The sequence below is a fragment of the Coloeus monedula genome (genome assembly GCF_965178545.1).
Source record: "Coloeus monedula genome assembly, chromosome: 2".
Taxonomy (NCBI): domain Eukaryota; kingdom Metazoa; phylum Chordata; class Aves; order Passeriformes; family Corvidae; genus Coloeus; species Coloeus monedula.
In genome coordinates this window covers 98870673-98897061 of record NC_138782.1, presented here as the reverse complement: position 1 = coordinate 98897061, position 26389 = coordinate 98870673, and the positions used below count along the sequence as shown (strand labels likewise).

General features: G+C 38.0%; 1 protein-coding gene across 4 annotated transcripts in view; it reads left to right on the top strand.

The window, feature by feature from the left end:
- The window catches only part of ARHGEF10 (Rho guanine nucleotide exchange factor 10), a 109042-nt gene that overhangs the window by 62740 nt on the left and 19913 nt on the right, over positions 1-26389 (top strand). For all 4 annotated transcript variants that reach the window (XM_082302621.1, XM_082302620.1, XM_082302618.1 and 1 more), the window contains 7 exons: positions 12268-12383; positions 13987-14114; positions 14612-14712; positions 15611-15732; positions 19186-19272; positions 20599-20822; positions 21889-22046. In XM_082302621.1, coding sequence (XP_082158747.1) covers positions 12268-12383; positions 13987-14114; positions 14612-14712; positions 15611-15732; positions 19186-19272; positions 20599-20822; positions 21889-22046 — 936 coding nt within the window. The remainder of the gene's footprint in view (positions 1-12267; positions 12384-13986; positions 14115-14611; positions 14713-15610; positions 15733-19185; positions 19273-20598; positions 20823-21888; positions 22047-26389) is intronic.

The following is a 26389-nucleotide window of genomic DNA, read 5'->3' as shown; positions in this document are numbered from 1 at the left end:
TTTTCTTCTGTAGAACTGTTGGCAGAAAAATATGAGATAGAGTTTTTTCCCTAGTAAATCCATGTATTGTTTCTGGTAGGCTATTGCTGTTCTCTTCAGCCCAGTTAGTCCATGTGCAGAAGAAGCACAGATACATTCTGTGTAGTATAGAAAAGTTGAATTAATATAAGAACAGGGGAATATTTTCAGTGTGAACAGAAAGTTGTATATTCTTGGTTTTGATTTACTTGTGTAAGAAACCGGTGTACTTGTGTAAGAAATTCACCTCCCTCACCTGGCTGGTGATGCTGTGCCTGATGCCCCCCAGGACACGGTTGGCCCTCCTGGCTGCCAGGGTAGTGCTGACCTGTACTAAACTTGCCATTGACCAGGATCCCCAGATCTCTTTCTGTGTCGCTGCTCACCAGTGTCTCTGCTCAGTCTGTCTGTACACACAGGGATGCCCTGTCCCAGGAGCAGAATCCAACACTTGCCCTTGTTAAGCTTCCTGTGGTTGGCGATTGCCCAGCCCTGTAATTTGTCAAGGTTTTCTCTGCAGGGTCTCTCTGCCTTCAAGGGAGTTGACAGCTCATCCCAATTTAGTGTCATTGGCAAAGTTACTTAGTATTCCTTGACGTCATTTATGAAGACGCTGAAGAGAACTGAGCCTAAAATGGGCCCCCCGGAAACCGCACTAATGACAGGTCAGCAGTCTGATGTCACCAACCTATTCACAATAAATAACCCTTTGTGCCTGACCTGTGAGCCAGTTTACCTGTGTTTATCCAGCTGTGTGCTGGACATTTTGTCCAGAAGGATCCTGTGAGAGGCCTCAGATCAGTAGCTTTAGTGAAATCCACATTTACATCAACTTCCCCTGATCAACTACCTGGGTTACTTTGTTGTAAAAGGAAATTAAGTTTCTTAAACAGGACTTTAACTTCATGAACTTGTTCTGGCTGGGACCAATGACCGTGTTGTCTTTCAGGTCTTTTTCACTAGCTCCAGAATAACCCTTGTAACTTTACCAGACACTGAAGTGAGACTGACAGGCATGTAGCTACCACAGTCATCCTTCTTGCCTTGGGACAATGTTTGCCACCTTCCAATTGACTGGGACCTCTTCAGATTCCCAGTTGGACTGAATATGTGGAAAGAGGGCATGAAGAAAGTGAAATGTACTTTTATGATGAAAAAGACGATGGGTGAAAGCACAGTGAATACATCTTGCTTTTAATATGTCATATTGATGAAATATTATAAATATACTTTCCAAAAATATAAAAAGTATAGTCAAAGGCAAATTTGTAACTTCTTACCAAAAATGTTCAGTATTTCCCCTCTAGAAGAATCAGAAGTCAACCTTGCCTTGCAAGTCATCCATGCGTAGATAAAATCACTGTGAATATGTGTATTTCACTGCCTTTTAAATGGGACTATAGGAACAAAAGTCAAATATACTGGCCAGAGTTTCAGTTTCTCATACTTCTGGCACATGTTATGAGTTTGCAGCACTTTATGCAAATTGTTGTTGGGTTGTAAATTGTGGTTTGTGCTGAGGCAAATGCCAGTTTGGTGCCACAGCAACAGCAGCCACCCCCAGTTGCCTGTTCTTGGGTCCCCAAGAATGAAAAGGGTGAGTGAGAAGTTTTTCACAGTGCTTTTATTTAACAAGACCAGACTAGAGAGACTGTAGAACCAAAGGGAGAGGGCTAAGCATCCCGCCATGTTTGGGTGGGAAACCAGCATCTGTCAGCAGTGCTGTGCTCTGATCAGGTTGATTAGGAGACATAGATAGTATGGACAGTTACTTAAGCAAAGAAACATCAGTTTGAGCCATGTGTCTAAAGGCTGAAAGGGGAAATGAGCTAAACCCATCTGTACCCATCCATGCTGTGATGAGCATCAAAGAAAACAGTGAAGTCAAAAATCAGGCTGGTATTCTTATGGCTGTATTTTAGTGTTCTTTCTTTCTTTCACAGGTTTACAGTTTGTAACTGAGAGCAAAGCTCAGCACTGCTAAGCCATGGCTGCTCCCCTTTCTCATTCAGACTTTCGGGGATACATTTGTACTCTGTTTCCACTTGTTCCAATTGTGTTCTTGATCTCTGTGGGATTTGTTTACTGTCAAATATAGTAGTGACACAATGCTGAAGTGCAGAAATGATTCCTCTCTTCCAAGTTTTCTTCTGCTTGATGCAGTCACTTTGTGTAGGCCTCTGAGTGTTGCCAGGGAAACAGGGAGGGGTGTTTGATGGATTACAGTGTGCACTTGTTTCTGTCAACATCTTGCTCATTGAAACAGCAGCTCTTCTCAAAATCAGAGATAGTGCTCTGTGAGAGCCATTGCCATTAGAGCTGTTTTTTTTCCTGGTTTGTCTAATGAGAAATACAGAATTGGGGAAGAAAAAACCAGTCACATTTATGATCCCTCTAAGGCTCAGCAATTGTATAATACAACGGCCAGAGTAACCAAAAACTAATATTAAGTAGCATATCAACTCCAGCACTGGTGATAAGATTTTAGAAAGAATGATGTGGAATGACTTGCTAATTGAACTAGCTTTCATCTCTGTGGAATATATAAAGATTAATAATGTAAGTCTTTATTTTAAAGGTATTGAAGACAATACTGTGCACTAAAGGAGATGCAATATGTTCATAAATGTAAACTGTCACTGATATATGTGAACAAAAGACCAAAGATTTTAAATAAATCTAATGCCAAAAAGCCTTCATCTGAGCAAGTGGGGTGGCATTAAATAGTTCACTTTGTTAAGCGGATATAAGTTTCTATCTAGTGGATTAGGCAAGGATAAATTTAGGTGTTACATGTTTGTCTCACCCATGCAGGATGAGATTATTCTCTTTGCCATTTGTATTTTTTATAGTGGTTATAGGGTTTGTTATCCACTTCCTATAAACCTTCTGTGTTGCCAGGGGTCTCATCCACGTCATGACACAGAGTCATAAAATCAATAGAAACCAAGCTGTTGTATATGAAAGAGGGAGGTGAGCTCCTCATAGTGCCATTTCCACATGAATTGTTATAGTCTGGTGGGAGCTCCAGTGTAAACCTTTGGCAGCTCGGCCAGTTTACAACTGCTGCAGACCTATCTTGGAATCCCTGCAGTACTTTCATTGTTTAAATGCCTTCACACATGTACTTTCATTGGCTGTTTGTATCAGTGTTTCTCTTTCTGCACCCAGTTCCTCTTTTGCCCTTTGTACCTGTGCAGATGCATCCCAGATGTCCTGTATGACCCCTCTCCTTCCTTAGGAGGGCAGGGGCTTCCAGGTCCATGCTGTCCTCAGCCTTTCCCTTTGGGCCTTGTGAGAGAAATGGCCGTGGCACTTCTTTTCTTTGACTCTAAAGTCTTTGTTAACAGCATTTTTTCTTGCTCATGGGAACAGAGGCAGGAACTGCAGTCAGTACATAGTCCAGGAAGACTCCTGACCATTGTCTCAGCTAGTGTGACACTGGGGAGCCAGGCTGTGGGGTCCACGCTGAGTGTATCAGGGCTCTGGTGTTTCTCCCTCATGTTCCCTACTGCTTTAATCTCTGACACAGTACAGCTGCTTCTGTCAGCAGGAAAAATATTTATGGCCTTTTATATCTGAAGTGCCTGTGCAGTCAGGATTAGCTGGAGCTTAATATAATCTTGAAGCCATACTCTCAGTGTATGAACTACTTCTCACTGTCTCAGAGGCTTTACATTTCCTTTATGGTTTTGCATAATTTTGCATAATTTTATTCACAAATGGTATAGCACTATGAAGTCAATACTTTACTCACTGCTTGCAGATGCAAGCTGTTGATTTTATCTTCTTATTCCTCAAGATGTGTGAATAAGCAGTTTTGTGGTTAGATGGTAGTTTTTGTGCAACCTGATTCTTTGGTGTTCAGATCTGGTACAATGAGCAAGACAGGTCTCAGCATTCATGTAATTGCCAGTTGAGAGAAAGGTATTGGCAACTGGCAGGGAGGTAAAGCATGTTAAAAATACTTTGTTAGAGTTGAGACTTGTGAGGTTTGTTTTCCAGCTCTACTCTGTGTACTGGGTGTCATGTGGTGTTTGGTTCTTCTGTGATTAGGACCTGAAGAACTCCCCTGTCTTGCATGGCAGTGAGAATAGTTAATTTATTACATTAGTTTCAGAGACTCAGATTATCAGTTTCAATAATTAAGAACATAAATTATGTTTAGGTGCTTACATGATTAAAGTATGATTAGACTGAACATTGTCATTTCATGTTTATGATAATGCTCTTCATGGTAATTGGCAATGGTGGGTCCTGACTGTATTGGTAATCAGCCTTGCTTACGCCATGTCTGAATTGAACAGTTTGCATTTTAGTAATCTCAAGGGATTTATTGCTTATCACGTAATATGATGTGTGTGCTTGTGCTGCTTCTTTCTGTGCTAGGTTACTAAGCCTAAGTTAGGGTTATACTGCAAAGACACGTGCAAGCTGCTGCTCAGCTTTTCATTGATGGCTGCCAACTAAACTCTTGTTCTCTGACATCATTCTTGACTTCCCATTTGCTTAAATTTCCAGACCTGGAGACTGATGCCACTCAAAAACTTGTGTAGTTTGGGCCTGAGAGTGTGGTGTAATCTCAGGAGATCTACAGTTGAGTTATGGTGGTGTTGCAGTGCGGATACTGTAACATGATGTATTAAACCAGGAGGCCCATAGAAAGAAATATATATGGACAGATCCTTGGTAGATGTTTCAGAGATGTTTATTTCTCCAGCCGCATGGCCGGGGCTCTGCTCAGGAACTGAGGCAATCACGGGACCCCAGGGTCCTTGCCCGTGCAGGGAAACACAAACCAACCAGTGGGGAACGAGGCTGACCAGGGGCAAGGAAACCCCATCTCTGTCCCCTCAGGGCCCCTCTCCCAGGGTTACATGGCAGGGGGAGGAGACCCTGACATGGTGGCTCAGATATTTTTAGTGCATGTAACTGTGGAGATCATGAGTTGGATTTAGTGTGAAAGAGCAAACCGGGGGAGGGCAGAAAGTCTGCTTTTCTGTGAGGAACTTTAAATTGACCTGTGGACTTGATTAGATCATAAGCCGGGATTTTGGATTCATAGGATGACATTTTTGTATTACTATTTTAGTCAAATTCCAGTTGGCTGTTCAAATGCTCTTGAAAAGGAGAAACAAGAAAACCAAATCTGCCCACATATTTCTCTGATGCATCTATGGAAACAGGAGCAGCATGAGTGAGCACGTGAAAAGATACAAATATGAGGAGGGTGGTGCTGTGGGGGCTGTCAGGGACTTTGCAGGAAGTTGGTAGTTCAGTTGGTAGAAACAAAACCTCATCTGCTTTGTTACTGGCTTAAACAATCATACAAAATTTCCAGGAAGGATGTATTTCAGAGGTATGGATGTGCCTCTTGTGTATAACTGATGCTTGAATGTGTCAATTTCTGTGCAAGAGGAGGTTTTGGTACAGAAGGGGACCCTCATCACCAGCCTTCTAGCAAAAGCTAGGTGTTCTGGGACAAGGGAGTTTGCAAAAGGAAAGGAAATGGTACTTAAATACGTAACATCGGTATCAACTGCTAAATTAATTACAGTGTTTCTAGTATTTCCAGTATTCATAATCTTTTTGCCAACTCTTTTTATTAGTTGCTGAAATAGATAGCTTGAGTATAATAATGACACATAAAGATTTCTTTTTCTGTTTATACTGAGAAAAGTATTTCCACTAGACCTGTCAAAAGAGAATGTTTGTTCACTATTTGATAAGTTCTTTTCCACTGAGGAGCTGTGAAGCATTGGTGTGTTTTATGTACCAGTGTATCTATAGGAGCAGGATTCAGTATCAAGTACAGGGGGAGAATTCCTCAACTGCAGTAATTGAATCTTGGGCCTTCTAAATGGTTTCTGGTTTTCCTTCTTTATATTAATTATCAAGGTCTGCAGTGAACAGGAAACTATTTTACTTCAGGTACAGCATTGTCTCTCACAGTCTCCATTCTCGTCCTTTCTAAAGGTGGGCATTATAAATAAAGCACTGGGATGCTGTCTGCCTATTATTACTTGACAGAAGAAAATCACTGAAAATTTTCTAGGACAATCTAAGCCAAATGTAAAGAATTAAACAGTTCTGTCTATACCTAAATGGTTTTAAATATATTACTGCTGCATCATCATAGTTTAATGTAAATAGGTTAACAATCTCATGATATCTGTCCAGTTATTATGAACTGATCAAGAATTCATCTAGTATCATGATGCTTTGCTTTCCAGAACATTGTACAAGCTACTCAGGTTTAAATGTAGTTGAATTTTTGTGTAAGGACCTGGATTTTTATTATTTTTATTTTTTTTAAATTTTTATTATTATTATTATTTGTTCCAAGTGTGTAATCCTATACAAGTACCAGTTTGTTATGCCTTCCTCAGACGCAGCAGCTTTTAAAGTTACCTCCCACATATGTAACTTCTTCCCCCATCCCAGGTGATCTTTATGCTCTAGATGAGGATTGAAACTTTTCCAAATCTCTTCCTTTCATAACACTTGACGTTTCAGTGTGCTGCCTGGATGCACACAGATGGCTCAGTGGGAGGAAGCAATACAAATGTACTCAGCCTCAAAGACCAGATTGCAAATGGCAAGTCAAATTTTGGGTATACCAACCTTTCAGAGTGGTCTTCAAATCTGGCATGTTCTTGGAGCATATCATTAATTTTGTGTTACCCCCCCATAACACTGGAATTGTAGTCAGGAAAAGAGCCTTTCTCAGTTGTGGTTTTTGCATGTGAGCATTCATGTTCTTCCATTTTGTGTAAACTAGTCTGACTTCAGGGCTCTGTCTCTCTCAGAAGCAAAGTAATCTTTATAAGGACCTTGAATTTTCATGATGCATCAGTTTTCACTTCATTTCAATATAGCTTTTCTGAAAGTAATTTATATTGATGTATTGTGGTTTTGAACTATGTGGAGAAAAGGTCATTTCTATGATTATACTCAAGGCAGATGTTGTCAATATAAGTTACTTTGCACTAAAAGAGACACCCAGCAATCTGCCTATTAACAGTATTTCGTTTCAACATGATGGACAAAACAGAAATGTTTGCAAAAATAGTTGCAATATTAAGAGTATATTAATTGAGGCTTTTATTTAATTTGTGTGACATTTGGATTTATATATTATTACTTGAAGAAAATCCTTCTAATTGATAATAAACAGGAGTTTAGTATGGGAAGGGACCAGCTGAGCCATTATGTTTGCTTGCCCAGCAGTAGATTTTTAAATTAAGGGTGATTGCATCTACTCTGTCTTGTTTAGTAGCATAAATTTGTGATAAAATAGTAATTCACAAATGGGAATCAGAACACACAGGAAGAGCTAGTAGAAAATGTCTACAGGTAACAAATCACCATGGAAAAGAAATGTGTCCCTTTGTAATTCATAGAAAGGAAGAATAGGGTGTGATCAGTTCAGGATTATAATAACCAATATGCTTGAAGTGCCCATGAAAATTGAAAATTTAGGGGACCCAGATGGACAACAATCCCAAAGGTGCAGCTGCTGTGCCAGCATCTATTAATGCAGCTGCTGCTGTGCAGGCAGAGAGAGCTGTGGCTGCTGGCTGTGCTCCCCAGCAATTCAGCCTTCTGCCAGAGGTGGGAATCCTCCCCCTCTGGCAGAAGCACTGGCACAAGCACACAGACACCTATCTTGCATGTGTATATTTATTCACAACCTTCCAAATTCTACTTTTGCCCGAACCAAGTTAAACTGACTTTAACCACACCCAGGGAGTTTCCTGAAGGCTTTGAAAATGCCTGGGTATAAATCGGCTAAAATTGCTTCTGTTTCAATTATAAAAATTGCTTCAAACCAGGCAAAACTGATGAATTTGGTGCTGAGAGTAACACTGGGAAACAAGCAGGCAAAATTAATGTTTACTATTATACTCAAATGTATCTTGGCCTAAGAAGAAATTGTTATAGAAAGCAGAATCTTGTCCACAATTTTACTTAGCAGCAAAATAAATTTAAACTTTAACCTCCTTTCTTCCCAAGTTGTGGTTTTGCTTTCTTTTTTAACTTTGAGTGTATTTCATTTTAATGCTGAGCAAGGAATTGGGTATTTTGCATGAATTACTGGTTGTTGGCAGTAAACCCGCCTGTTGCAGGGAGGCATGAATTCCTCTGGTAAAATCTTAGCAACAAAGGAGTTGATGAAAAAAAATTTTTGCTAGCTTACATGTGGCCAAGGTTTCACCCTTGATCTGTAGGTGGAATGCAAAAAAGTTGCCTTTGAAGCCACATATGTGGTTATTGGTTACAGCATGCTGCCTTCTCTCCTGCCAGGCACACTGTAGCACGTAGGATGTGTAGAGCTGGGGAGAGCCTTCTGTAAAACCATGAAGGTTTTTTTTCCCATAGGAAAAATAAGTTGGTTTCGAGCTTGATAATTAGCAAGAGTGTCTTAGAAATGAGAAGGGAATGGCTTTATCATTTGTGAAACATTTCACAGTACAAAAGAAGCCGACCATGTATCTGCTTTGGAGTGAAGCCAAGAGTTTTTCAGTGCACTCTCTATGGATAAAAGAAAGAGTGAACATTCACCCCAAAATAGCCAGCAATTGAATGGTCAGGGAACATGTGTGGGCTGAAGCAGCCAGTCTGTGGCTGTGAGATGGGAAACATCTGATGAACAAAGTAGTGTTCTCCCCACCTCCTCCACTCAAGAAAAACCTTCCGTCAGATGATTCTCAGGATCAACTGGTAGTCAATGTTTGGTTAACCGCTGAGAAGCCAATTCTACTTTAAATGACATTGTGAGTAACCCTTACAGGACCCAGTTCAGAGATGAAGTTGCTATAACTTGTAACTCGTTATCCAGACACAATCCAAGTGATCAGTTTTTGGAGAACTCGCTCCTGATGAATCTACATCATTATTGATCTCTGAAGCCTTATTTTTCTGTGTCAGTTTGTGCCCACTAAGGACCTCCATGAAAGACAGATACTAGTCATGCCTATTGATCTAGTCCTTGACTATTAAAATTTCTTCTTAAATTGGCCGTTTCTCTTTTCTAGAACATCAGAGGATGGAAGCAGGCTCTCATTAATTATTTACTGGTTTGATTTTGTGTTTCCTTTCCTGTACTAAGAATGTGGTCTTTTAATGAATGAGCCTAAAATTACTTTTGTTTGGTTTTTCTGTGTGACAGCCTTTCAGATGCCAGGTTAGTTTATTTGCTTGACGTTCATATTGCATCCTTTTTATCTTGACTTATTAATAGCTTATAAAATATGCATGATGCAGACAAAAGGGACTCAGGTGCCAATTACTGAATGAAATTCAAGATTTATGCCTTATTTCCAAGGCTGGAACAAAGATATTTGTAAGATTATTTGAAGCTTCAAGAAGAGGATTATCAGGCATGGTGGATATATATGTACTGCACAGGGCAAGTTCATCTGTGTAAGCAGTTAAAGCTTGCTTTATAGCCTCAGTTGAAGACTATGGCATAAAGTCCTGCAGCATCTAGGAGTTGCCTGGATGCTGATTGTTTTATGTTGCATTAATGTCTCCTCTTCAAACAGTAATAAACAAAATGTCTGGTAACTGTCTTTATCAAGCTACAAAGAGTGACCCTGGCTTTTATAATTTAGGAATAATATAAGCTGCTTGGGTGAAAATATCCATCCTGTACAAGGGAAGCCTCACAGACTTTCAGGTTTTCACAGCCTGATTGCTGTAAATTTTCTCTTGGTTCAAACCCACAAAAATATTTGTAGTAATTTTTTCAGGGCAGCTGTTTGTTTGTTTAGTAGTGGAATTTATAAATAACAGGTGACTGGACTTCTGCCAAAAACTCAACTAATCAAACAATTATTTCTGTTCAGTCTAAATTTTTTTTTTTTTTTTGCGGAAGCTATCTTTTTGTTAGAGAAATTTGGAGCAAGAATGATATTGTTTGTGTTCTTTACAGTGCCAGACACATTATCATGACTTTTAGCTAGATTTCACCAGATTTCATGTTAACACTGACCTACCTGCTCCTTTCTTTGCAAGTAGCCCCATCATAATCAACAATTTGATGCATCTAGGAACTAGTGATTCGGGTACTTAACAAATTACAGTTATTGTGGATGTTAGCAAGACAAAAAGTGTAAGCTAGCAGAGGACAGATACAAGGAGTGAAGTGCTTACATCTTTTCAGATATAGATTTTTCAAGTATTTGGGTTGAAGAAAGTGAAAATACAGCTTAATGAAAGTATGGAGTCTGCAGTTTAAGAAAAGTGTTATTTTTTTTCTTTTTTTTGAAATAAAACTGCAGATATGCTCAACTGACCATAATTACAAAATTCTTTCTCTTTGATCTACTTTGCAGTCATTTCTTTTCATGGTGTACAATAAATGTAATTATCTTTTCTAACTAAGTTGGTTTTAAGGGTAAAAGGCTAGATTGTTCTTCTAATTGACATTCAGAGCAGGCACAGAAGAGGATGATAGTTGCATTTATTATCTGGATGGGTAAACAGTAGTAAAGTGCAGTTTGGTGCTCAAGTGCAACACACAGAAATAATTTCATTGATCCAATACACCAGAAGATTTAAAGGCTAGATAATACTTTGAAATTTCATGGGAATGTGTAATATTTCAGGTTTATGTTGCATTTTTCTGCAGTGGAGAATTCAGAAATAAAGTAGCCATTAATATTTTCTTTGAGCCTTGAAATTTTATACTTTTCAGGGTTTAAGGCAGACTTCCAGCTTAATATAGTGAATTGCATTAAAGAAAAGCATTGGCCTCTATCTGTATGATGCCTCCAAGGAGGAAAACGTCTTTAGAAAATAGTTATTTTGATACCTAACTGAAAATATACTAATGATTTAAGTAATATTGTTTCATAAGAGTTTATTTTTCACTTTTATTCTGATTTAGGCTATTTGGACAGCTTTGTGTTTGGTTTGATGAGTTTTGTTTTATACCCGGGCCCTGCAGCAGACTGGAGGGACTGGGGGTGCCCGCGGTGTGTGTGGCAGCTGGGCTGTGCCCAGCACCCTCTGCCCTGCAGCCAGAGCAGGTGCCACAACTCATGTCCGTGCTCCTGATCTGTCTGCAGAGCCAGTAGCCAGCACTGTATTTAGATCTTGCTCTTGCCAACACATCATTGAAATTCTTCTGATCTAGGGGCATTTGCTGCCCACGGACTGGTTTCCAAAGCTTCCAAAATGGTAAGGATGAAGGATCCATAGTTTGGATACTACACTGCATGAGCTAAAGAATCTGCAGGAGTTTCCTGGAAAGATAATCCAGTCCTGTTCCTGTCATTCAGCCAAAGAGAAACATGCTGACTCTGTATGAGTCAGGGTGGGTTTTTTATGGGAGAGTGAGTGTTGCTTCCAAAGGAATTACATAGCCATTCCACTCCTAGCATCATGGTAGTCAGAGTATATTAGCAGGGTTTTGCAAACTTTGTGCATTTAAATGGACACCTTATCCTAGTAATTAGTGTGTTTTTCTGAGTTACTGTTCCCTTATAAACCTTTGTACTTATTGATGATTAGAATAAAATATTTCTGCTGCTGTTCAGCTTTTCTGCTGATTTTAGAGCAGATCATTTTTTGATTTAAGCATGATTGCAGTAAAATTTCAAGTGGTTCAGTGAAATTGCAGGCTTGTGTTGTAATTAGGATATGGTTATATGATCCAGAACTGTCTCATGATCAATAAAGAAAATTTTGAATTTTAAACTATCATAGCAAAATCTACAAATAAATTTTTTTGCTTGTCATGTAACCAAAAACAACCTCCGGGAAAGATGTTTAAATTAATGTGTTACAGCAAGTCTGTGTTTGGTGCTAAACAAAACTTCCATGGCAGCAAGAGATTTTGGGGCCAGTGAAGCTTTGATATTTGTTACAGTTCTAGTGTGGGTTATTAAAACTGCAGATAGTGTTCTATCTTGCTTGAACAAGCTTGAATCTTTTTTGTAGCTAAAAAGGCAATGATAAGATGATCTGAAAGGAAATGCCAGTGGTACTGCCTGTATGTGTGAAGGTTGTATGTGGTATATGCTACTCCTATTTCCTGGGGTGCCTGTCACAATTATCTGTCTGCGGGGACATTAGAAGTAGCTGGAGCAACAAAGTGAAATAGTGAGGATATACGTAGAAATGAACCATGCTGATTTTCAGATGTAATATATATTTATATTATCTTTGTGAGACTTTCCTTGTTGAACTGAGAATTGCATCTTTTTATTATGTATAACCTTATGGTTTTGTTCATTTTAGACAAGCTCTATATGGGACCAGGGCAACTGTACCACGATCTACAGAACCTTTTACATGACTTGAATGTACTTGGTCAAATTAGTCAATTAATAAGCAGCCTTAAAGGAAACTACCAGGTAATAAACAAAGCTGGATTTATTTTTCAAGTAAAGTAGCATAGTTGCCTCTCTCTAGGGTCTGTGCAAGACATTCTATAGTTCTCTCTGCAAAAAGGGGAATAATTTTTACCTCTAGTAATGCATTTACTGTTAAATATTATAAATGGATTACAGCTGTCCTTCTAATCTTGTTTTTCTTTATTGTTTTTAAGTGTAGGTGGGTACTACAAGTGTCTGCATTTGTTCAGTAGCTGATAAGCTTATATGGAAACAGAATTACATTTTGATGTTAAGAAATCGGATTCTTGCAGTTAGACATGGTAGTAGGAGGATGGTTGTTTGGAGGAAGCTTTTGATCCCCATCCAAGCTCATCCAAGCTGGCTTTTTGGGAAAAACTGTACTTAAAACTGAGTATAAATCCCAAAAATATAAAAGGATTTTCAGAAGAATTTTGAAAGTGTTTTGCTTTAGCTTTGTTCACATCCCTTTGATTTAGCTTATATTCTGGCTAACAAATATAGTATTTAACACCAAATGAAGTCTTGAGACTTCAAACAATTACTTTTTTGCTTGGTTTTTTTATACATTTTATATATGGTTACATGTAATTTTTAACTCTTACTTGCCACCACAGGTAGTAAATATGTGTGTACATGTATGAATTTATGAAAGCTGAGTTTCTCTTGACATATCTTGGCTCCAGAGACAAGGCATTAAATAAAACATAACATTTTGTGAAAATATGTACTCTGAAAGAAGTTTATGGAAACAGTTCTTTTGGACAAAGCTTTATGAGAAGTAGAAGGTGAATTTCATCTGCATAATTGGGAATATGTATAGCATATATACACTGTCAGACATTTCCCCATTACCATATACACAAAACTTTTCTTCCTGCACTGGCAGTCAGAGCCAACTATGCTTTGAAAACTTAAAATTCAGTCATTGTTTCCAAGTAAATGTGTGTAATAGAATTACAAGAATTTAGTTGAGAAATGAGGTCAGCTTCTTTATTTTTGAAAAACACTTAAGTTGTCATAGAATCCTGATGGTGGAAAGTTTGTGTACTTCTGCCAGCTTGTTAGTCTTGATGCTTTGTATCATCCAGGTGTGCTTTTACTCTCTGCAACAGAGCACTCACCTTGCAGTGAGTTATTGTTTCAGCATCTTAAACAGATTTAGACCACACATCTTTCATGATGGCTTTGTAAACATTTTGACTCAAAGATTTGAACAAAAGCATATTTTCAGTATCATTTGTAGATGTTTTCACAAGATCTTCTTTAGAAGCAGAATTTGTGGATGGTGGAATAAAGTAAAAGATTTGTGCATACACCTGACACAAATTTACATTTTTTAATTTGACAGATGCTTGGGAATGTCATTTGTGTATCATCAAACTGAGCAATATGAGATTAAATCTTCAGATAAAATACATTAGCAAATGTTTTACAGATTTTTCTGAAATGTGTTTACAAATATAGCTAAATTGTCCATGATTAAAATGTGGTCTAATGGAAGCCCATGTGTCATTGTTTGTTATATGCAGGTTACCTAATTATCCTGTTTGCAACAGGCTGGTAGGCTGCTATTGAATCTTATTTTTTTTTAATTTTTCAGAACTTAAACCAATCTGTAGCCCATGACTGGACCTCGGGTTTACAAAAACTGATTTTGAAAAAAGAAGATGAAATCAGAGCAGCAGATCGCTGTAGAATTCAGCTGCAACTCCCAGGAAAACAGGATAAGTCAGTAGAAATCTTGATTACAAAACTTTCTAAATTGGTTTATATATTAGGTATAGATGTACAAGGGAGGATTTGGGAATCTGTAGCTCTTCCCTCACTTCTGTCTCCGTGGTAAGCCCCTGAGTTTTGCTCTTATGCCACAATGCTGGGAGCTTTAATGTTCCAGAGCAGCACTGTAGCTTTTCTCCTGTTCCTCAGCCCAACGTTCTGGGTGCAAGAAGCAAGAGAGGAACTGTGGTAGTGACAGCTGATAGGGAACCGTCACTGGCGTATTCCTTCACCAGTGAGGGTGTTCCTCTCATAACATTTCATGTTATGTGAAGTGTAGGAAGATGGACATATGGTGTATCATAGCCTGCACATTGAAATCAGAGCTTAGTCTTTGTCTAAGCATTAGAAAATAATGGAATTTCATCTTGCTCAACATTTATAGCCATGGCTGTATTCATACACAATGCATTTATAGTGGCTCTTTTTTTCCCCCCCTTGTTTTGCAGGTCTGGGCGGCCAACTTTCTTTACAGCTGTGTTCAATACATTTACCCCTGCCATCAAACAGTCTTGGATCAACAATTTACAAATGGCCAAACTGGCCCTTGGTAATTCCTATTTATTCAAATTTCCTAACAAGTTAAAATAGCTCTCAGTGTACAGTGTAATTTTTTTATTTTTATTTTTTGGAGAATGATTTTTCTTTTTTGGTGAAAATTTGTCTGCAGATGTTTAAAATTGCAATACAGTAAATAGTAATGATTGTGTATCGCTGTAATAACATTGTAGATAAAACAGGGTGTTTTTTATGAAGGAATATATTTTCTTCAGTATTTTAATGAAGTCTGGTATTCATTACTAATTGTTGCATCTAAATCAACACAAACCTGATCTAAGTTAGAGCAATAAAAAATATGCTGTCATGTCATGTTATTAGTCACCTGTGCTTGCACAGGGGTATAGGTTTCCAAAGACACTTAGACTTTTCAATACCTAAGTTGAGAAATTTTATCTTGCCTGAAAGCAAGTTTTACCAGCACATGGTCAAAATAGAGTCCTTTTGTGATGCCTCACTGAAGACAAGCAAAGTATCAAAAGAGAAGAGAGAATGGATGTTTCCATCATTCCAGGAGGAGGATCCTTATAACTGTGATAACTAGCAGTTGGTAGTGATGTTACTTAAACAGGCAGAGAAACAGCAAACAGATTTCCTAGAGACTGAGGAAAGGTTTGATGTGTCTTTTCCTCTTTCAATATTCAATTTACAAGATCGTTAAGAGACTACCCTTAACATTTTGTTAATAAAAGGTGTTCTTTTTTTGCATCATCTGTATGTATATAATCTACTCAGTTGAATTTTTGCTCACAGTTTTATGTTGTCATTTAGGCACCTATGGCATAAGAACAGTCTGATCTGTATTGACTAGTCCTAACAGAATTCTTTTCTGCTCCTGTGGAGAGAGGTGTGAAAGGATTGTGGAGTGTTTATTGTTCTTTCCATTACAGTGGAGGATAATCTGTTAGGTTGGTTCTGCATAGAAGATGATGGGAATCAAATCAAAAAGGAGAAACATCCTCTGCTTGTTAGACACATGCCAGTGATGATGGCCAAGCAACAAGAATTTAAGGTGAACAGAATTTTGATATGAGATTACAATTAGGGTTTTTGTGTGATATAATTTCTAAAGAATACCGCATTGTAAATACATCTATTAGTTCACATCTGTTAGTACTCTTGAGTTGCTATCTTGGTTTTCGATCATTAGTAATTAAAGGTCCAGAAGAGTCATGGGAATGCAAAATGCTACAGTCTTTGAGGCACTAAGCATAGTGTTTATTTTTACATAGTATGACATTCACTTTCATATGTATGTGAATCACTCAGTATAAACAGAAGTGAGATTTCCAAGTGTTTGTTTGGGGCTTAGAAATGACCTAAAGCTTACAAAGGGCAGGAATCTGGTCTCCATGAAAGTTGTCTTTCCCTGGTGTAGCTATGTTAAATCCTCCTCAAATTTCTGATCTTTATTAGTCCACAGAGAGCAATATTTTAAAATTTTTTTTTAAAAATTATGTTTTATGGAATCTTATGTAAAATGTCATATTCTAAACAATGACATAGATATTTTCTTAATGGTTCATTTACTAAAGTAATGTATCAGTTTGAAGTCCTGTTGACCACTGACTTTAATAATGAAAATAAGTACAACACCAAACCAACAGATGGAAGGGAAGAGTGCTGGATGCTATTTTTTCTGTGAATCAACAGGATTTCTTATTGACCATCAGTCAGTAAGTCTTGTGCAAAAACAGTAATGGAAATAAAATTGTGTATGTATGGATAGAATCCCAATGTTAAGTTAACGTCATTGGATGGGTGCTGCTTTAAGAGGTGAGTCTGCAGGCCTTCATTGCTAGAACAGCCTACACAGGCTGCTGAGCTTCCCTCCACATGTGAGTATGCAGGCCTGGATGTTGGGGAAAAATAATTGGTGATTCAAAATGCAGTAAAAATGTGTAATGGTGCCAAGACAATCTATTCCTGTGATACTGGTTTTCAGAGCAGCCAAAGTCTACTGAAACTCTTGATTTCCCATACAACCATAGTCATGCTTGTCTTATTAAACAGCTTTTTCTGTACTGACTACTTTCTAAAGTCACCACTGGTGAAACAACCAGCTAATTTAATTTTTTTTCACAAACTTAAATGATGTATGTGTTTCGTTAGAGCCTAGACATTTGTAAGTCCTAAAAATGCATGCCAGGATCCATGAAGGCCCAGGCTCAACTCTTCTAATCAAGTTAGAATAGAGTCTTCTTGTTTTGAAAGGAAAGGGAAGTCTGTCACCCGTATAGTTGGGTGATGATCTTTGCCTTGGTCACCTCAGGAAAGCACAGTGTGTGACAGTATTTGCCTGAGCCCTGGGCTAACTTTGCCAGTTTTGCAGCTCCTAAAGTAATGTGAGTGTGAGGCCAGGTGTCATGCCTGGTTCTCCCAAGTCCTTGATATTACTAGAAAATATTACCTAAGTATTACTGGTGGTTTTCTGCAGCCTCAGCTGCAGTTTGGGTCTCAGGCCACAGCTCAGGGCGGGAAGAGAACCTTTGCTTGGCTAATCCTGTTTGTTGGCTCTCTGGGTGCTGCTCTGGGTGCCCAGTTGTGTAGGGAGCCATCAGAGCAAGTTTACATCCCGGGCTTCTGTCAAGATTGAGAGCTAAAATACCAGGGTTTAACTATGGCAAAAATCACCATTTTTGACTAAGATGTAAAGTGAGGCAGAGGTGTAGCAAGGAGCCTGGGAAATATCCGGCATGCAGACTGTCTTATTTTTCATTAGTGATATATTTCATTGTCACAGCTACTGTAAATTGCCACAAGTAATTGTGGTTTGTACTGTGTAATCATGTGTTAAATGAGACATGCTAAGACTGTCATGGATATCTCCTTTTTTTTTTCCCTCTTTTTCTCATCTATTGATTTCAATTTTTTATCTGTATATAGTGAATTGCTTAGCTGAATAAATAATGTGTTTTCTACTAAGGCAAATCACTTCATAATGCCTGTTGGCTTCAAGGAGATTTGTAAAAGTCTTTGCACTTTGGAAAATTATGTAAACTTGGAATTTAGAACTCTAACTTTTGCCTACTTGTTTCTTTTTGGTATGGGGTTTTTCTTCCTTAATTGTTCACTGTTGGGAGGAATTGTTCACTGATGTTGCCAGGCTATGGGGAAGCTGTCTAAGTTAATACTAACAGAGTTGTCTCTAGTACTACAATATAATCACAAGGACATTGATGTCCGAGACGAGAACATTAGTTTGAATTATAGAGAATCTTGTGTAAAAATGTAGTATCACACCTCATTAGAAACCTTTTTATTCTCTACACGGTTATGATTGCTTTTCAATATCTTGAAGTGTTTACATAAGCTTTAGGAAACTGCCGTGGATATTAGGGAAATTAGAAATCCATGACTGGTCATAAAAATGTTTTTTTCCAATCCTTGATGCTTGAGTGATCTTCAAAGTTGGCATGGACTTAAATATAGATCTTGAGTCTGTTACTGCTTTCAGGTTTTATTTTAAATGGGCTGCATGATAGAATCATGAGTATTGTTATTGATTTACTGACAGTAACATGATGACATGAGATTGGGAGGGAGTCAAGGTCTGCAAGATGATGGTATTAGCATTCAAAATGACTAAGGCACCTGGAGAAATAATTTGGGGGGGGGGGGGGGGGACAGGAAGAAAAATAAAAAGGATGACAGTCAGGACAGACACATGGTATGCTCAGGGAGAAATTAGGAGTTTCATAAATACAGATTGAAGAGGTGATTTAGTAGTCTGTTAAAGTAATTTTTAATAGACCAGCAAAGTAAGGATTGCTTAGGGATGTAATATTGTTACAAAGAGCAGTAATGAATGAGATCTGTAGACACAGGCTTCTGAAGAGGTAAGTGTAGTGCTGCTACCAGCTCTGCTAGAATAGTGTGTTCAGGTGAGAAAACTGCACTCTCAAATATACATATGAGGTTGATACATCTGCTGGAGAGATGTCAGTTGAAAAAGTGACAATAATAAGTTCAAAAACAAAAGTTTGAAAAATCAATTGTTTAAAAAAATTATATGTAATTAAGTGATAATGTTAATTTAGCCTAAGGAAGAGGAGTCTCAGGCAGGGTCATGACATATATCAGCCTTACATGTAAAAGGACACCGCAGAGAAAGAGAAGTACCTGGTGTCTGAGGTGAGAGGTAAGAGGCTAATGATTACATCAAGGATGACGTCAGGTTGGGGTCTTAGAGAAACTTAGTAGAAGTCATGAAGCATTTGAGCAGATCAGCAAAAGAGAATTTGTAGTCTTTGGCCTTCAACGTTTGTAGGGGTAGATAAGAAATGTGTCAGGAACAATACCCGGGCAGCTGACGCTGCCATGGGAAGCTGGATGAACTAAACTGACTCCTTGCCTTATGAGATTCTTTGATATCCTTAAGTGCTTTAGTTAATTACAAACTAAAATAGACAGAAACAGGCATACTTTTTTAATGTACAAACAGCTCTCTTTCCACTCTTTGAAGATTGAATGTGCTGCTTATAATCCTGAGCCATACCTTGCTGGAGAAACAGAGTCAGATTCCTGTGCTGCAGAACATGGTTTTCTTTGGGTAAGTGTAATCTTTAAAATATGAAAGTGGTTGTCTCCTGTTTCTTTCCATTGCTTTTTGTGACTCTCGGCAACGTGTAGACATTAAATAAATGTTAGGTTGGTTTTTTTCTCTTTGTTTGTTTAAGGATAAAAGGTTAGCTAGTAATTGTCCATGTGATCTTGCTGGTCTCTGTAGGGTGTCAGTTAAGTGTGTGTGATTTGTGCAGCACAGAATGAATTCCAAAGTGCTGAGCACATTCAGAAGGGAGGGATGTGCTAATTTGTAACAATTGCTGCTAAAACACATATGAGCTTACACTGTCCTACTGTCTGTTTTCATACTTTAAGAATGTTTTAGCCACAAGTAATCTGTTTGAATCTGTTTAGTAAAAAAACCTACTCTGCATATTGCTACGACCCCAGACATGCTGATATTCCAGCAAAAAAAATGAGGTGGATAGTAGTTGTTCTTAAAAAAACAAAAGGGAAGCTACTGATTTCAGGAGCTTTTCTAGTTACTACAATCCTGAAATTTTAAGGGAACCCTTGTGAATTAAAAGTTAGAAATAGCTTTTCTTAGTGGTCTTTTTCAAGGACACCCATATAATTTCCTTTTGTCTTTGCCATTTGTAAACAGTCATTGCAAAAAAGTGCAAATTAAATCTTTCTACTGCTACAAAATATTCTTTCTTTCTCTTTACTATTTTATTTCATATAAACAGAAGGAGTTACTATACAAAAATGTATACTGTGCTTGGGTAGATTTTTTTTTAAATTTTTTTTACTTCTCCCTGATTCCTAAAATGTTCAAGTTTATGGACATGATGATACTTAGTTCTGGATCAGGGAGAAATTTGGGATACTGTATCAGCAAGTTTACAAGACGCTTTCTTTTGCAACAGAGCATTTCTTTGTAGACCAGTTACTGTGCAAAGGACAGGCCTCACCTATATTACCTGTTTAAAAAGAAACAGACAATTTAGAACGCCAGGTATTAAAATAGCATGTTGCACAGATACTTACAGTAATTGCATTATGTAATGTGTATACATTTGAGTCAGATATCAGAATAGGCCATAATATTATTCCTGCTTTAAAAAAATAATTAGTTCTGCGAGTGTACTAGGCAAGTTTGTATATATAATGTTTTGACATGTCCTGTATTTGTGCTGAATTTATTCTCTTACGTCTTAATGCATGAAAATTCATATTTGTACATATAACTAGAGATGTACTCTTCAGTTAAAATTCCAGTCATTCCTTCTTGTACATCCTGATCTTCCTGGAGACAGATATCAGTCGTGGTCTGGTTTTTTTTCTTTTTATTTTCCTTTTTCCAATTCAGATTGGCAGCTGTACTAATCAGATGGGCCAGATTGCAATAGTCTCATTTCAAAGCTCCAGTCCCAAGGTTATTGAGTGCTTCAATGTGGAATCACGGATTCTCTGCATGGTCTACATACCAGAGGAGGAGAAGCTGAAAGAGCAAAACAAAGCTCCAGACTCTGAAAGTGTTCTTGCAAAAACTTCTAATGTGCCTACTATTTGCCTTGGCATGGAAGAAGGAAGGTGATTCTTGGTTTTGGTGTAATGTCTATGATTAATTGATTAAGTTGGCTATGCTATAGCAAAATTATGTGAGATACTTCCAAGAAAATGTTTACTTTTTAAAAAAGTATCCAAGTATTATCCCAAGTGACCTCAATGTATCCTTTCCACTTAAATCAAGGAAAAAATGCGATCCACATTATTTAAAATTACACCATGTGGTAATTGAAATTAAAGCAGTGCATCTTTTTGATGAAAGTGGATTAGTTCATCATACCTGAAAAATAAAAATACTACTTTTGTAACATTACAACATAATCTTCAGGTATTGGAAAATTTTCAGAATGGCAAAGAGGAATCTTTGCCCTGTCATATTATGCAGGATTTGTCACATGAATAAATAATATTGCTGTTTACTATTGCCATGAATTACTTTGCTCTTTTTGAACTGGTGGCCTACTGAGCCATCACTTGATTTATATCAAAGAACAAGACTACATGTTCTAAACTTAGAGGCCAGTAACCAAACAGATCGTGTTATAGTTAGTGAGGCCATAAGTGTGTAACTACATGTGATTTTTGAAGGTGTTTCTAAGCAGTATAAATGAAGGAGAACAAGATTCTCCAAGGAAAATGCTATTTCTAGAAAACTTTAATTTAATTTAATTCCAGACTTAATAATATTCTTAACATATCCATGGTAACAATCAATAGGAATTGTGAAAATTTTAAGTGTAGGTGATATCTGGTAGTGAGTTTTTCTTTTCCCTAGTTCTCCATGTAACAAATTTATTTTTTTAAACTCACAAAAGTTTTAGATAGACTCATAATAAGGACTTCAAGCAGAATTTTTATTATGTCTCTTTCTTTGAATAACTGTTTCTGCAGACAAGATAATATGAATGTGTTGTCATATGTCAATGTTAAGTAATTGCAAGTTGTCTATGCAGACATTCTGGAGTGTAAGGAATTGAAGGAGAAAATCCTCTTCCCCTCAATATTTTATTCTAAACTTGTGTTTTGCATATTCTGATAAGAACTATATAAAGCATTTCACAGGTCTGTTTTTTCTTGCTTCTTTCTATAGCATTTCTATTTACAAAAGTTGCCAAGGCTCAAAGAAAATTCGACTTCAACACTTCTTCACTCCTGAAAAATCAACGGTTATGAGCTTAACATATATGTCTCAATACTTGTTTGCTGGCTTGGTAAATGGAAACATCTCAATCTACACAAAAACAGAAGGTATAGTGATATGATTTGATGGCATCCTGAGGAACTCACATGTCAGTGTATTTTGGCAGAAGTAATTTTCCACTATTGTATTTTCCAAAAATTCTTTGTAAAACTGCTGAACTAGGGTTAGTACTCTTTCCGGTATGTCTGAAGAGACTTGTCTCTTTTTGAAGGATAGTTGGAACTTTGATAGTGTTCCCACTTTCACCATACGTGCATATGAAAACTGAATTTTCCCCTTTAGCTTAAACCCAGACGTCTTCAGTGTTGCAAGAGTCCAGAAATTTATGTGCTAACAGCAGTACACAGTATTTTACACAGCACAGTGCTAATTCCTCTCAACTACCCAGTGTTGGTGTTTATGAAACACAGAAATCCCCTATTGGTAGAGATTTCTGTATATCTCATTTAAAATGACAACCCCATTTTTACTGTACAGATGGGATAAGTCTTTCCTATGTGTGCAGTTCCTGTATGTCATGGTAGGCCTTCTTTTTCTATTAGCATCACAGATGGTTGTTTTGTATCTAGCTAAATAATTGGCTAAAATAATTTGAATAAAGGAGAATCCCAGGCAATTCTTCTGACCCACAACTGTCTTTTCCAGAGCTGGTTTGGATGCTTGTCTGTATATTTCAGTACATCTCTCTAACTTCCCTGCAGTATTGCACACATATTTAGTGATTCAGTTCAAAATCAGTGAGGCTTTGCTCAAGGTTTAAATGTTTGAAGTGGAATGTTAGCACAGAGACTCCTAACCTTGCGAAGTACAGAGCCAGCAGAGATCTGCCTTATTTGTGTGAGCTGCAGTAATGATGGTTGTCATGTTTCTCTAATGAGTGCACCCTGTGAAAATTTCAGCTGCATTTGTTTGGCACTGTACCTTGGCTTCTAAATCCTACCAGTTTCTAACTGAGGAACCAAACTCAATATCTGTAATCTTGGAACAAATTATATGTCCACTGTTAGATCATATAAAGACTTTGTTTGAGAAAGGTACAGGATGCCTTTTTTTCCCCCCCAAGCAACAAAGGATCTGGGAAAATGTGTTGGGAAAGAGGCTTCCTTTGTCCAGTTGTCATCTTCAGCCGAGTAGGTTTCCTGTTGAGCTGTTGTCTCTAATCTGAAGCCAGACATTAGATTTCAGTTTCCTTTAAATTTCTTTTTTTTTAACCACTGAATGGCATTTTTTTTCTTTGCTTTTGAGGCACGGGAGCGAGGTCTTGATCTTAGATTCATAACATTTTTGGCGTTTCAGTTTCTCTATGTACCTAGGAGGGGTATTAAAGTGAATCTGTCATCTTCTCTGAATGGTGTTGGTGTATTTAAGCTGTTTTAAGACTGAAATTACCATCACTCAACTTCTTCCAGAAAAGACCACTTCAAAAACACAACTGACATCCTTGGCAGTATAGCTAAGAAAGGATTCATGGGTTGCTTATCTACAGAGAATGTTAAAGATGGGCCAGAGCTGTTAACCAGACTGCATTACAGTCTGGTTATGAGATGGAGGTTGTGGCATTAACCATCCCCTGTTTATCTTCTTCTGAAGACACTGGTTTTGGGCAGTGAGATGTTCATAGAGCTTGTCAAACTCTGGGTCATGATCACTGGAGCTTTGAGATGGGAAATAATGATATTTTTCTGACTCTTGTCAGTCAGTCTTGTAGTCCCTCTCCTTACTGCTTGGTCAGTGTGGCTTATTTCAGTTCTCCATGCCCCATGGAAGTTGTGTGATTCAGCTGCTCCCGTGTTAGCATCCATCTTCCTTGTAGTTGGCTTCTGTGGTTATGTGAGGCAGTCAGCCCTGGAGGGGTGTTTTTATGAGCACTGACCTATTTACCAAACAAAGGAATCCAAGCAGTGAAATGGGAGGGAGGGGGAACACAACCCCTGAGGAGCTTTGTGCAATCCATCAGGGTTGCCTTCTGTTCTGGAGAGGGGGTTACTTTTCAGCCAGGCCCTTCAGCTTGGGTTTTGGTCTGTCATCAAAAGGAGATTAAGTAAAGATTTAAAAGTGAACGTGAAATATATCACTGCATTACATCTTGATTTGAAGCCTGAGAAGGACAAATGCTATGAGATTCACAGGAAAAATGGTTGTGCAGCCTGTTACAGGATTCCATGAATTAAAAAGGATAATCCTTCTTTTAGGATAAAAATCTATCTCACAGTGTCTGATAGAGTTGGGGTCCTTTTGTCTTCCTCCCTGTGCAGAAACTGTGAATCAGTTCAGTCACTGAAGCTTGATGCCTTACTCTGTGTAGTCAAAGACCCACAACTTGTATCATTTGATTTGCAGGACCTAAATAGCTCTAATTTCTCCAGTTGTTTTCGGATGGGTCGGTGCATATAAATATCCATGATGTTTGTTTACAAACAGCAAGTACTCTCTCCTGAGTTTCTTCACTAGAGAACTTTGTCAGATCAACAGCATCCAGAGTGCTCTCTGGCTGCAGAAAACCTTGTCCTGAAGTAGTATAAAATGGAAACTGAGAAGTCTGTACAGTAAACCAAGGAGCAAGTGCCATGTTAGTAGGAGAATAGGAGGTGCTCAACTTCCTTTCTGGAAGGTAGTCATGTTTTACTGAGACACCTCTGTATCCATGTATTTTCACATACGAGGTAAAAAGTACTTGAGCTTTAATGTATTTGAGCATAAACTAAAAGCAAAGTCATGAGGTGCTGATACCATAAAATCTACTTGGCTCTTAAATGTGAGCTAATATGGTGATTTGTGAAAATATCACAGAAAACTAGGGTGCAGATCAGCTAATATGTTAATTGTAAAAATAGTACCCCTGATAGTTATCCTCACTAATCCTTAATTTTATTTGTGTGAGAAGACTTGTTTGGGGAACTGTGAAACAGCTAGTGAATTAAATGCTGTTCTACATAGGAATGGGAGTGATGCAGATTGCAAAATTTCTGCCACCTTGTTTGTTGGGAACTTACTTTAAGGTCTGTGAACTTTAGCACCGTTATCAGTCTGAAAAATTCTGCATTTAGTGTTTGCCTCAGGCTGAGTTAATATTTCCATTCGAAACATGCTTAGAAGAGGTAAAGGAAAAAGTGTGTTGTATTGTCTGTGTTTAAAAAACATAACAAAACCCCTTTGTGATGATTGCAGACAGAAGAGCAGATGTGTTTTCTGAGTGATGTAATAGCAAAAAAGGTCAGCGCGTGTTTGACTTCCATTCACAAAAGTATCTTAGGAAAGGGAAATCACAATCTTTATATAATATAGGTGTATTGTTCCTGATATACTGTAGTCAGTTCCAGCTACTTCCTTTCTTCTAGACATTGATATACATTTCCTTTCCATGAAGTCCTGTAAAGAGTACAGAGAGAAACAGGAAAAAGAAAATAAAACTCAGAATTATTGTGGCAGAAAGTAGAAGAATTCATACTTTAGTAGTTTCAGTAAGAGTTTGGTCAGGTGAAATAACTAACAGCTGAGACAATTTTGGCCAGAAGAGACTTCACTGGTAGGAACTTAGGGAATTCTGAAGTTGGTCAGAAGTTTTGATGACTTACCTATCCAAAGAGGCCTTGTGACACTAATCAAGTGAGCATTTTCAGAGGATTAATATCAAGGAAAATGACTAAAACTGAAAGGAAATACCAGAGTAAGAGGAAACAGTTATAACAGTGAAGGAGTAGCAAGTCAGTTCAATTGGTGAGGTACCTTGATGGATTTGGTAAGACACTTGTGTCCTCTGACAAATTGAGGGAAGGAAGAATATGTGGAATGTAAAACACTGATGTCAAAGTCAGAGCTTGAGTGGATCCATGTACTACTCCAGCTTGTCTGAAGAGTGTATTTCTGGCATGTGATTGCCACTTCAAGTAGACCTTGTGAGAGGTATTGCTGTGAAAAATAAGGAGTGGTATTAAGCTGTTAGGGAGAGGACTAGAGCAAACAGAGATAAACAGAGATAAAATACTGTTGTCTTTGTAGTGTCATATAATACTCATTACCAGAAATATGTTGACATTGCTTTCAGTCTTATTTGTGTATCTCATGCCAGGACCTCCAGCACCATCCCCTGTATAACTTTAGGAAGAGCTCTGTCAGCTGTTTAGCTTGAAGAATTCGATGCACATGTGAGAAAAAAGGAGTATGCATGCATATTATAGGACATTCCTAGTTACACATTGTTTAGAAGAGCAGACCTGAGTGTCTCATCTTATTTTCAAGTGATAAGGAATGTGCTAAACTTTTGACTTCTGTAGGTACCATTTTACTCCTCCACAGCACTGGTTTATGTACCATGTGATGGAAAAAATGTTTGTGCTCCACTGCACTAATTAACCAAGAACTGCTGTTCCCAGGGCTGTGTTGGCAGCTC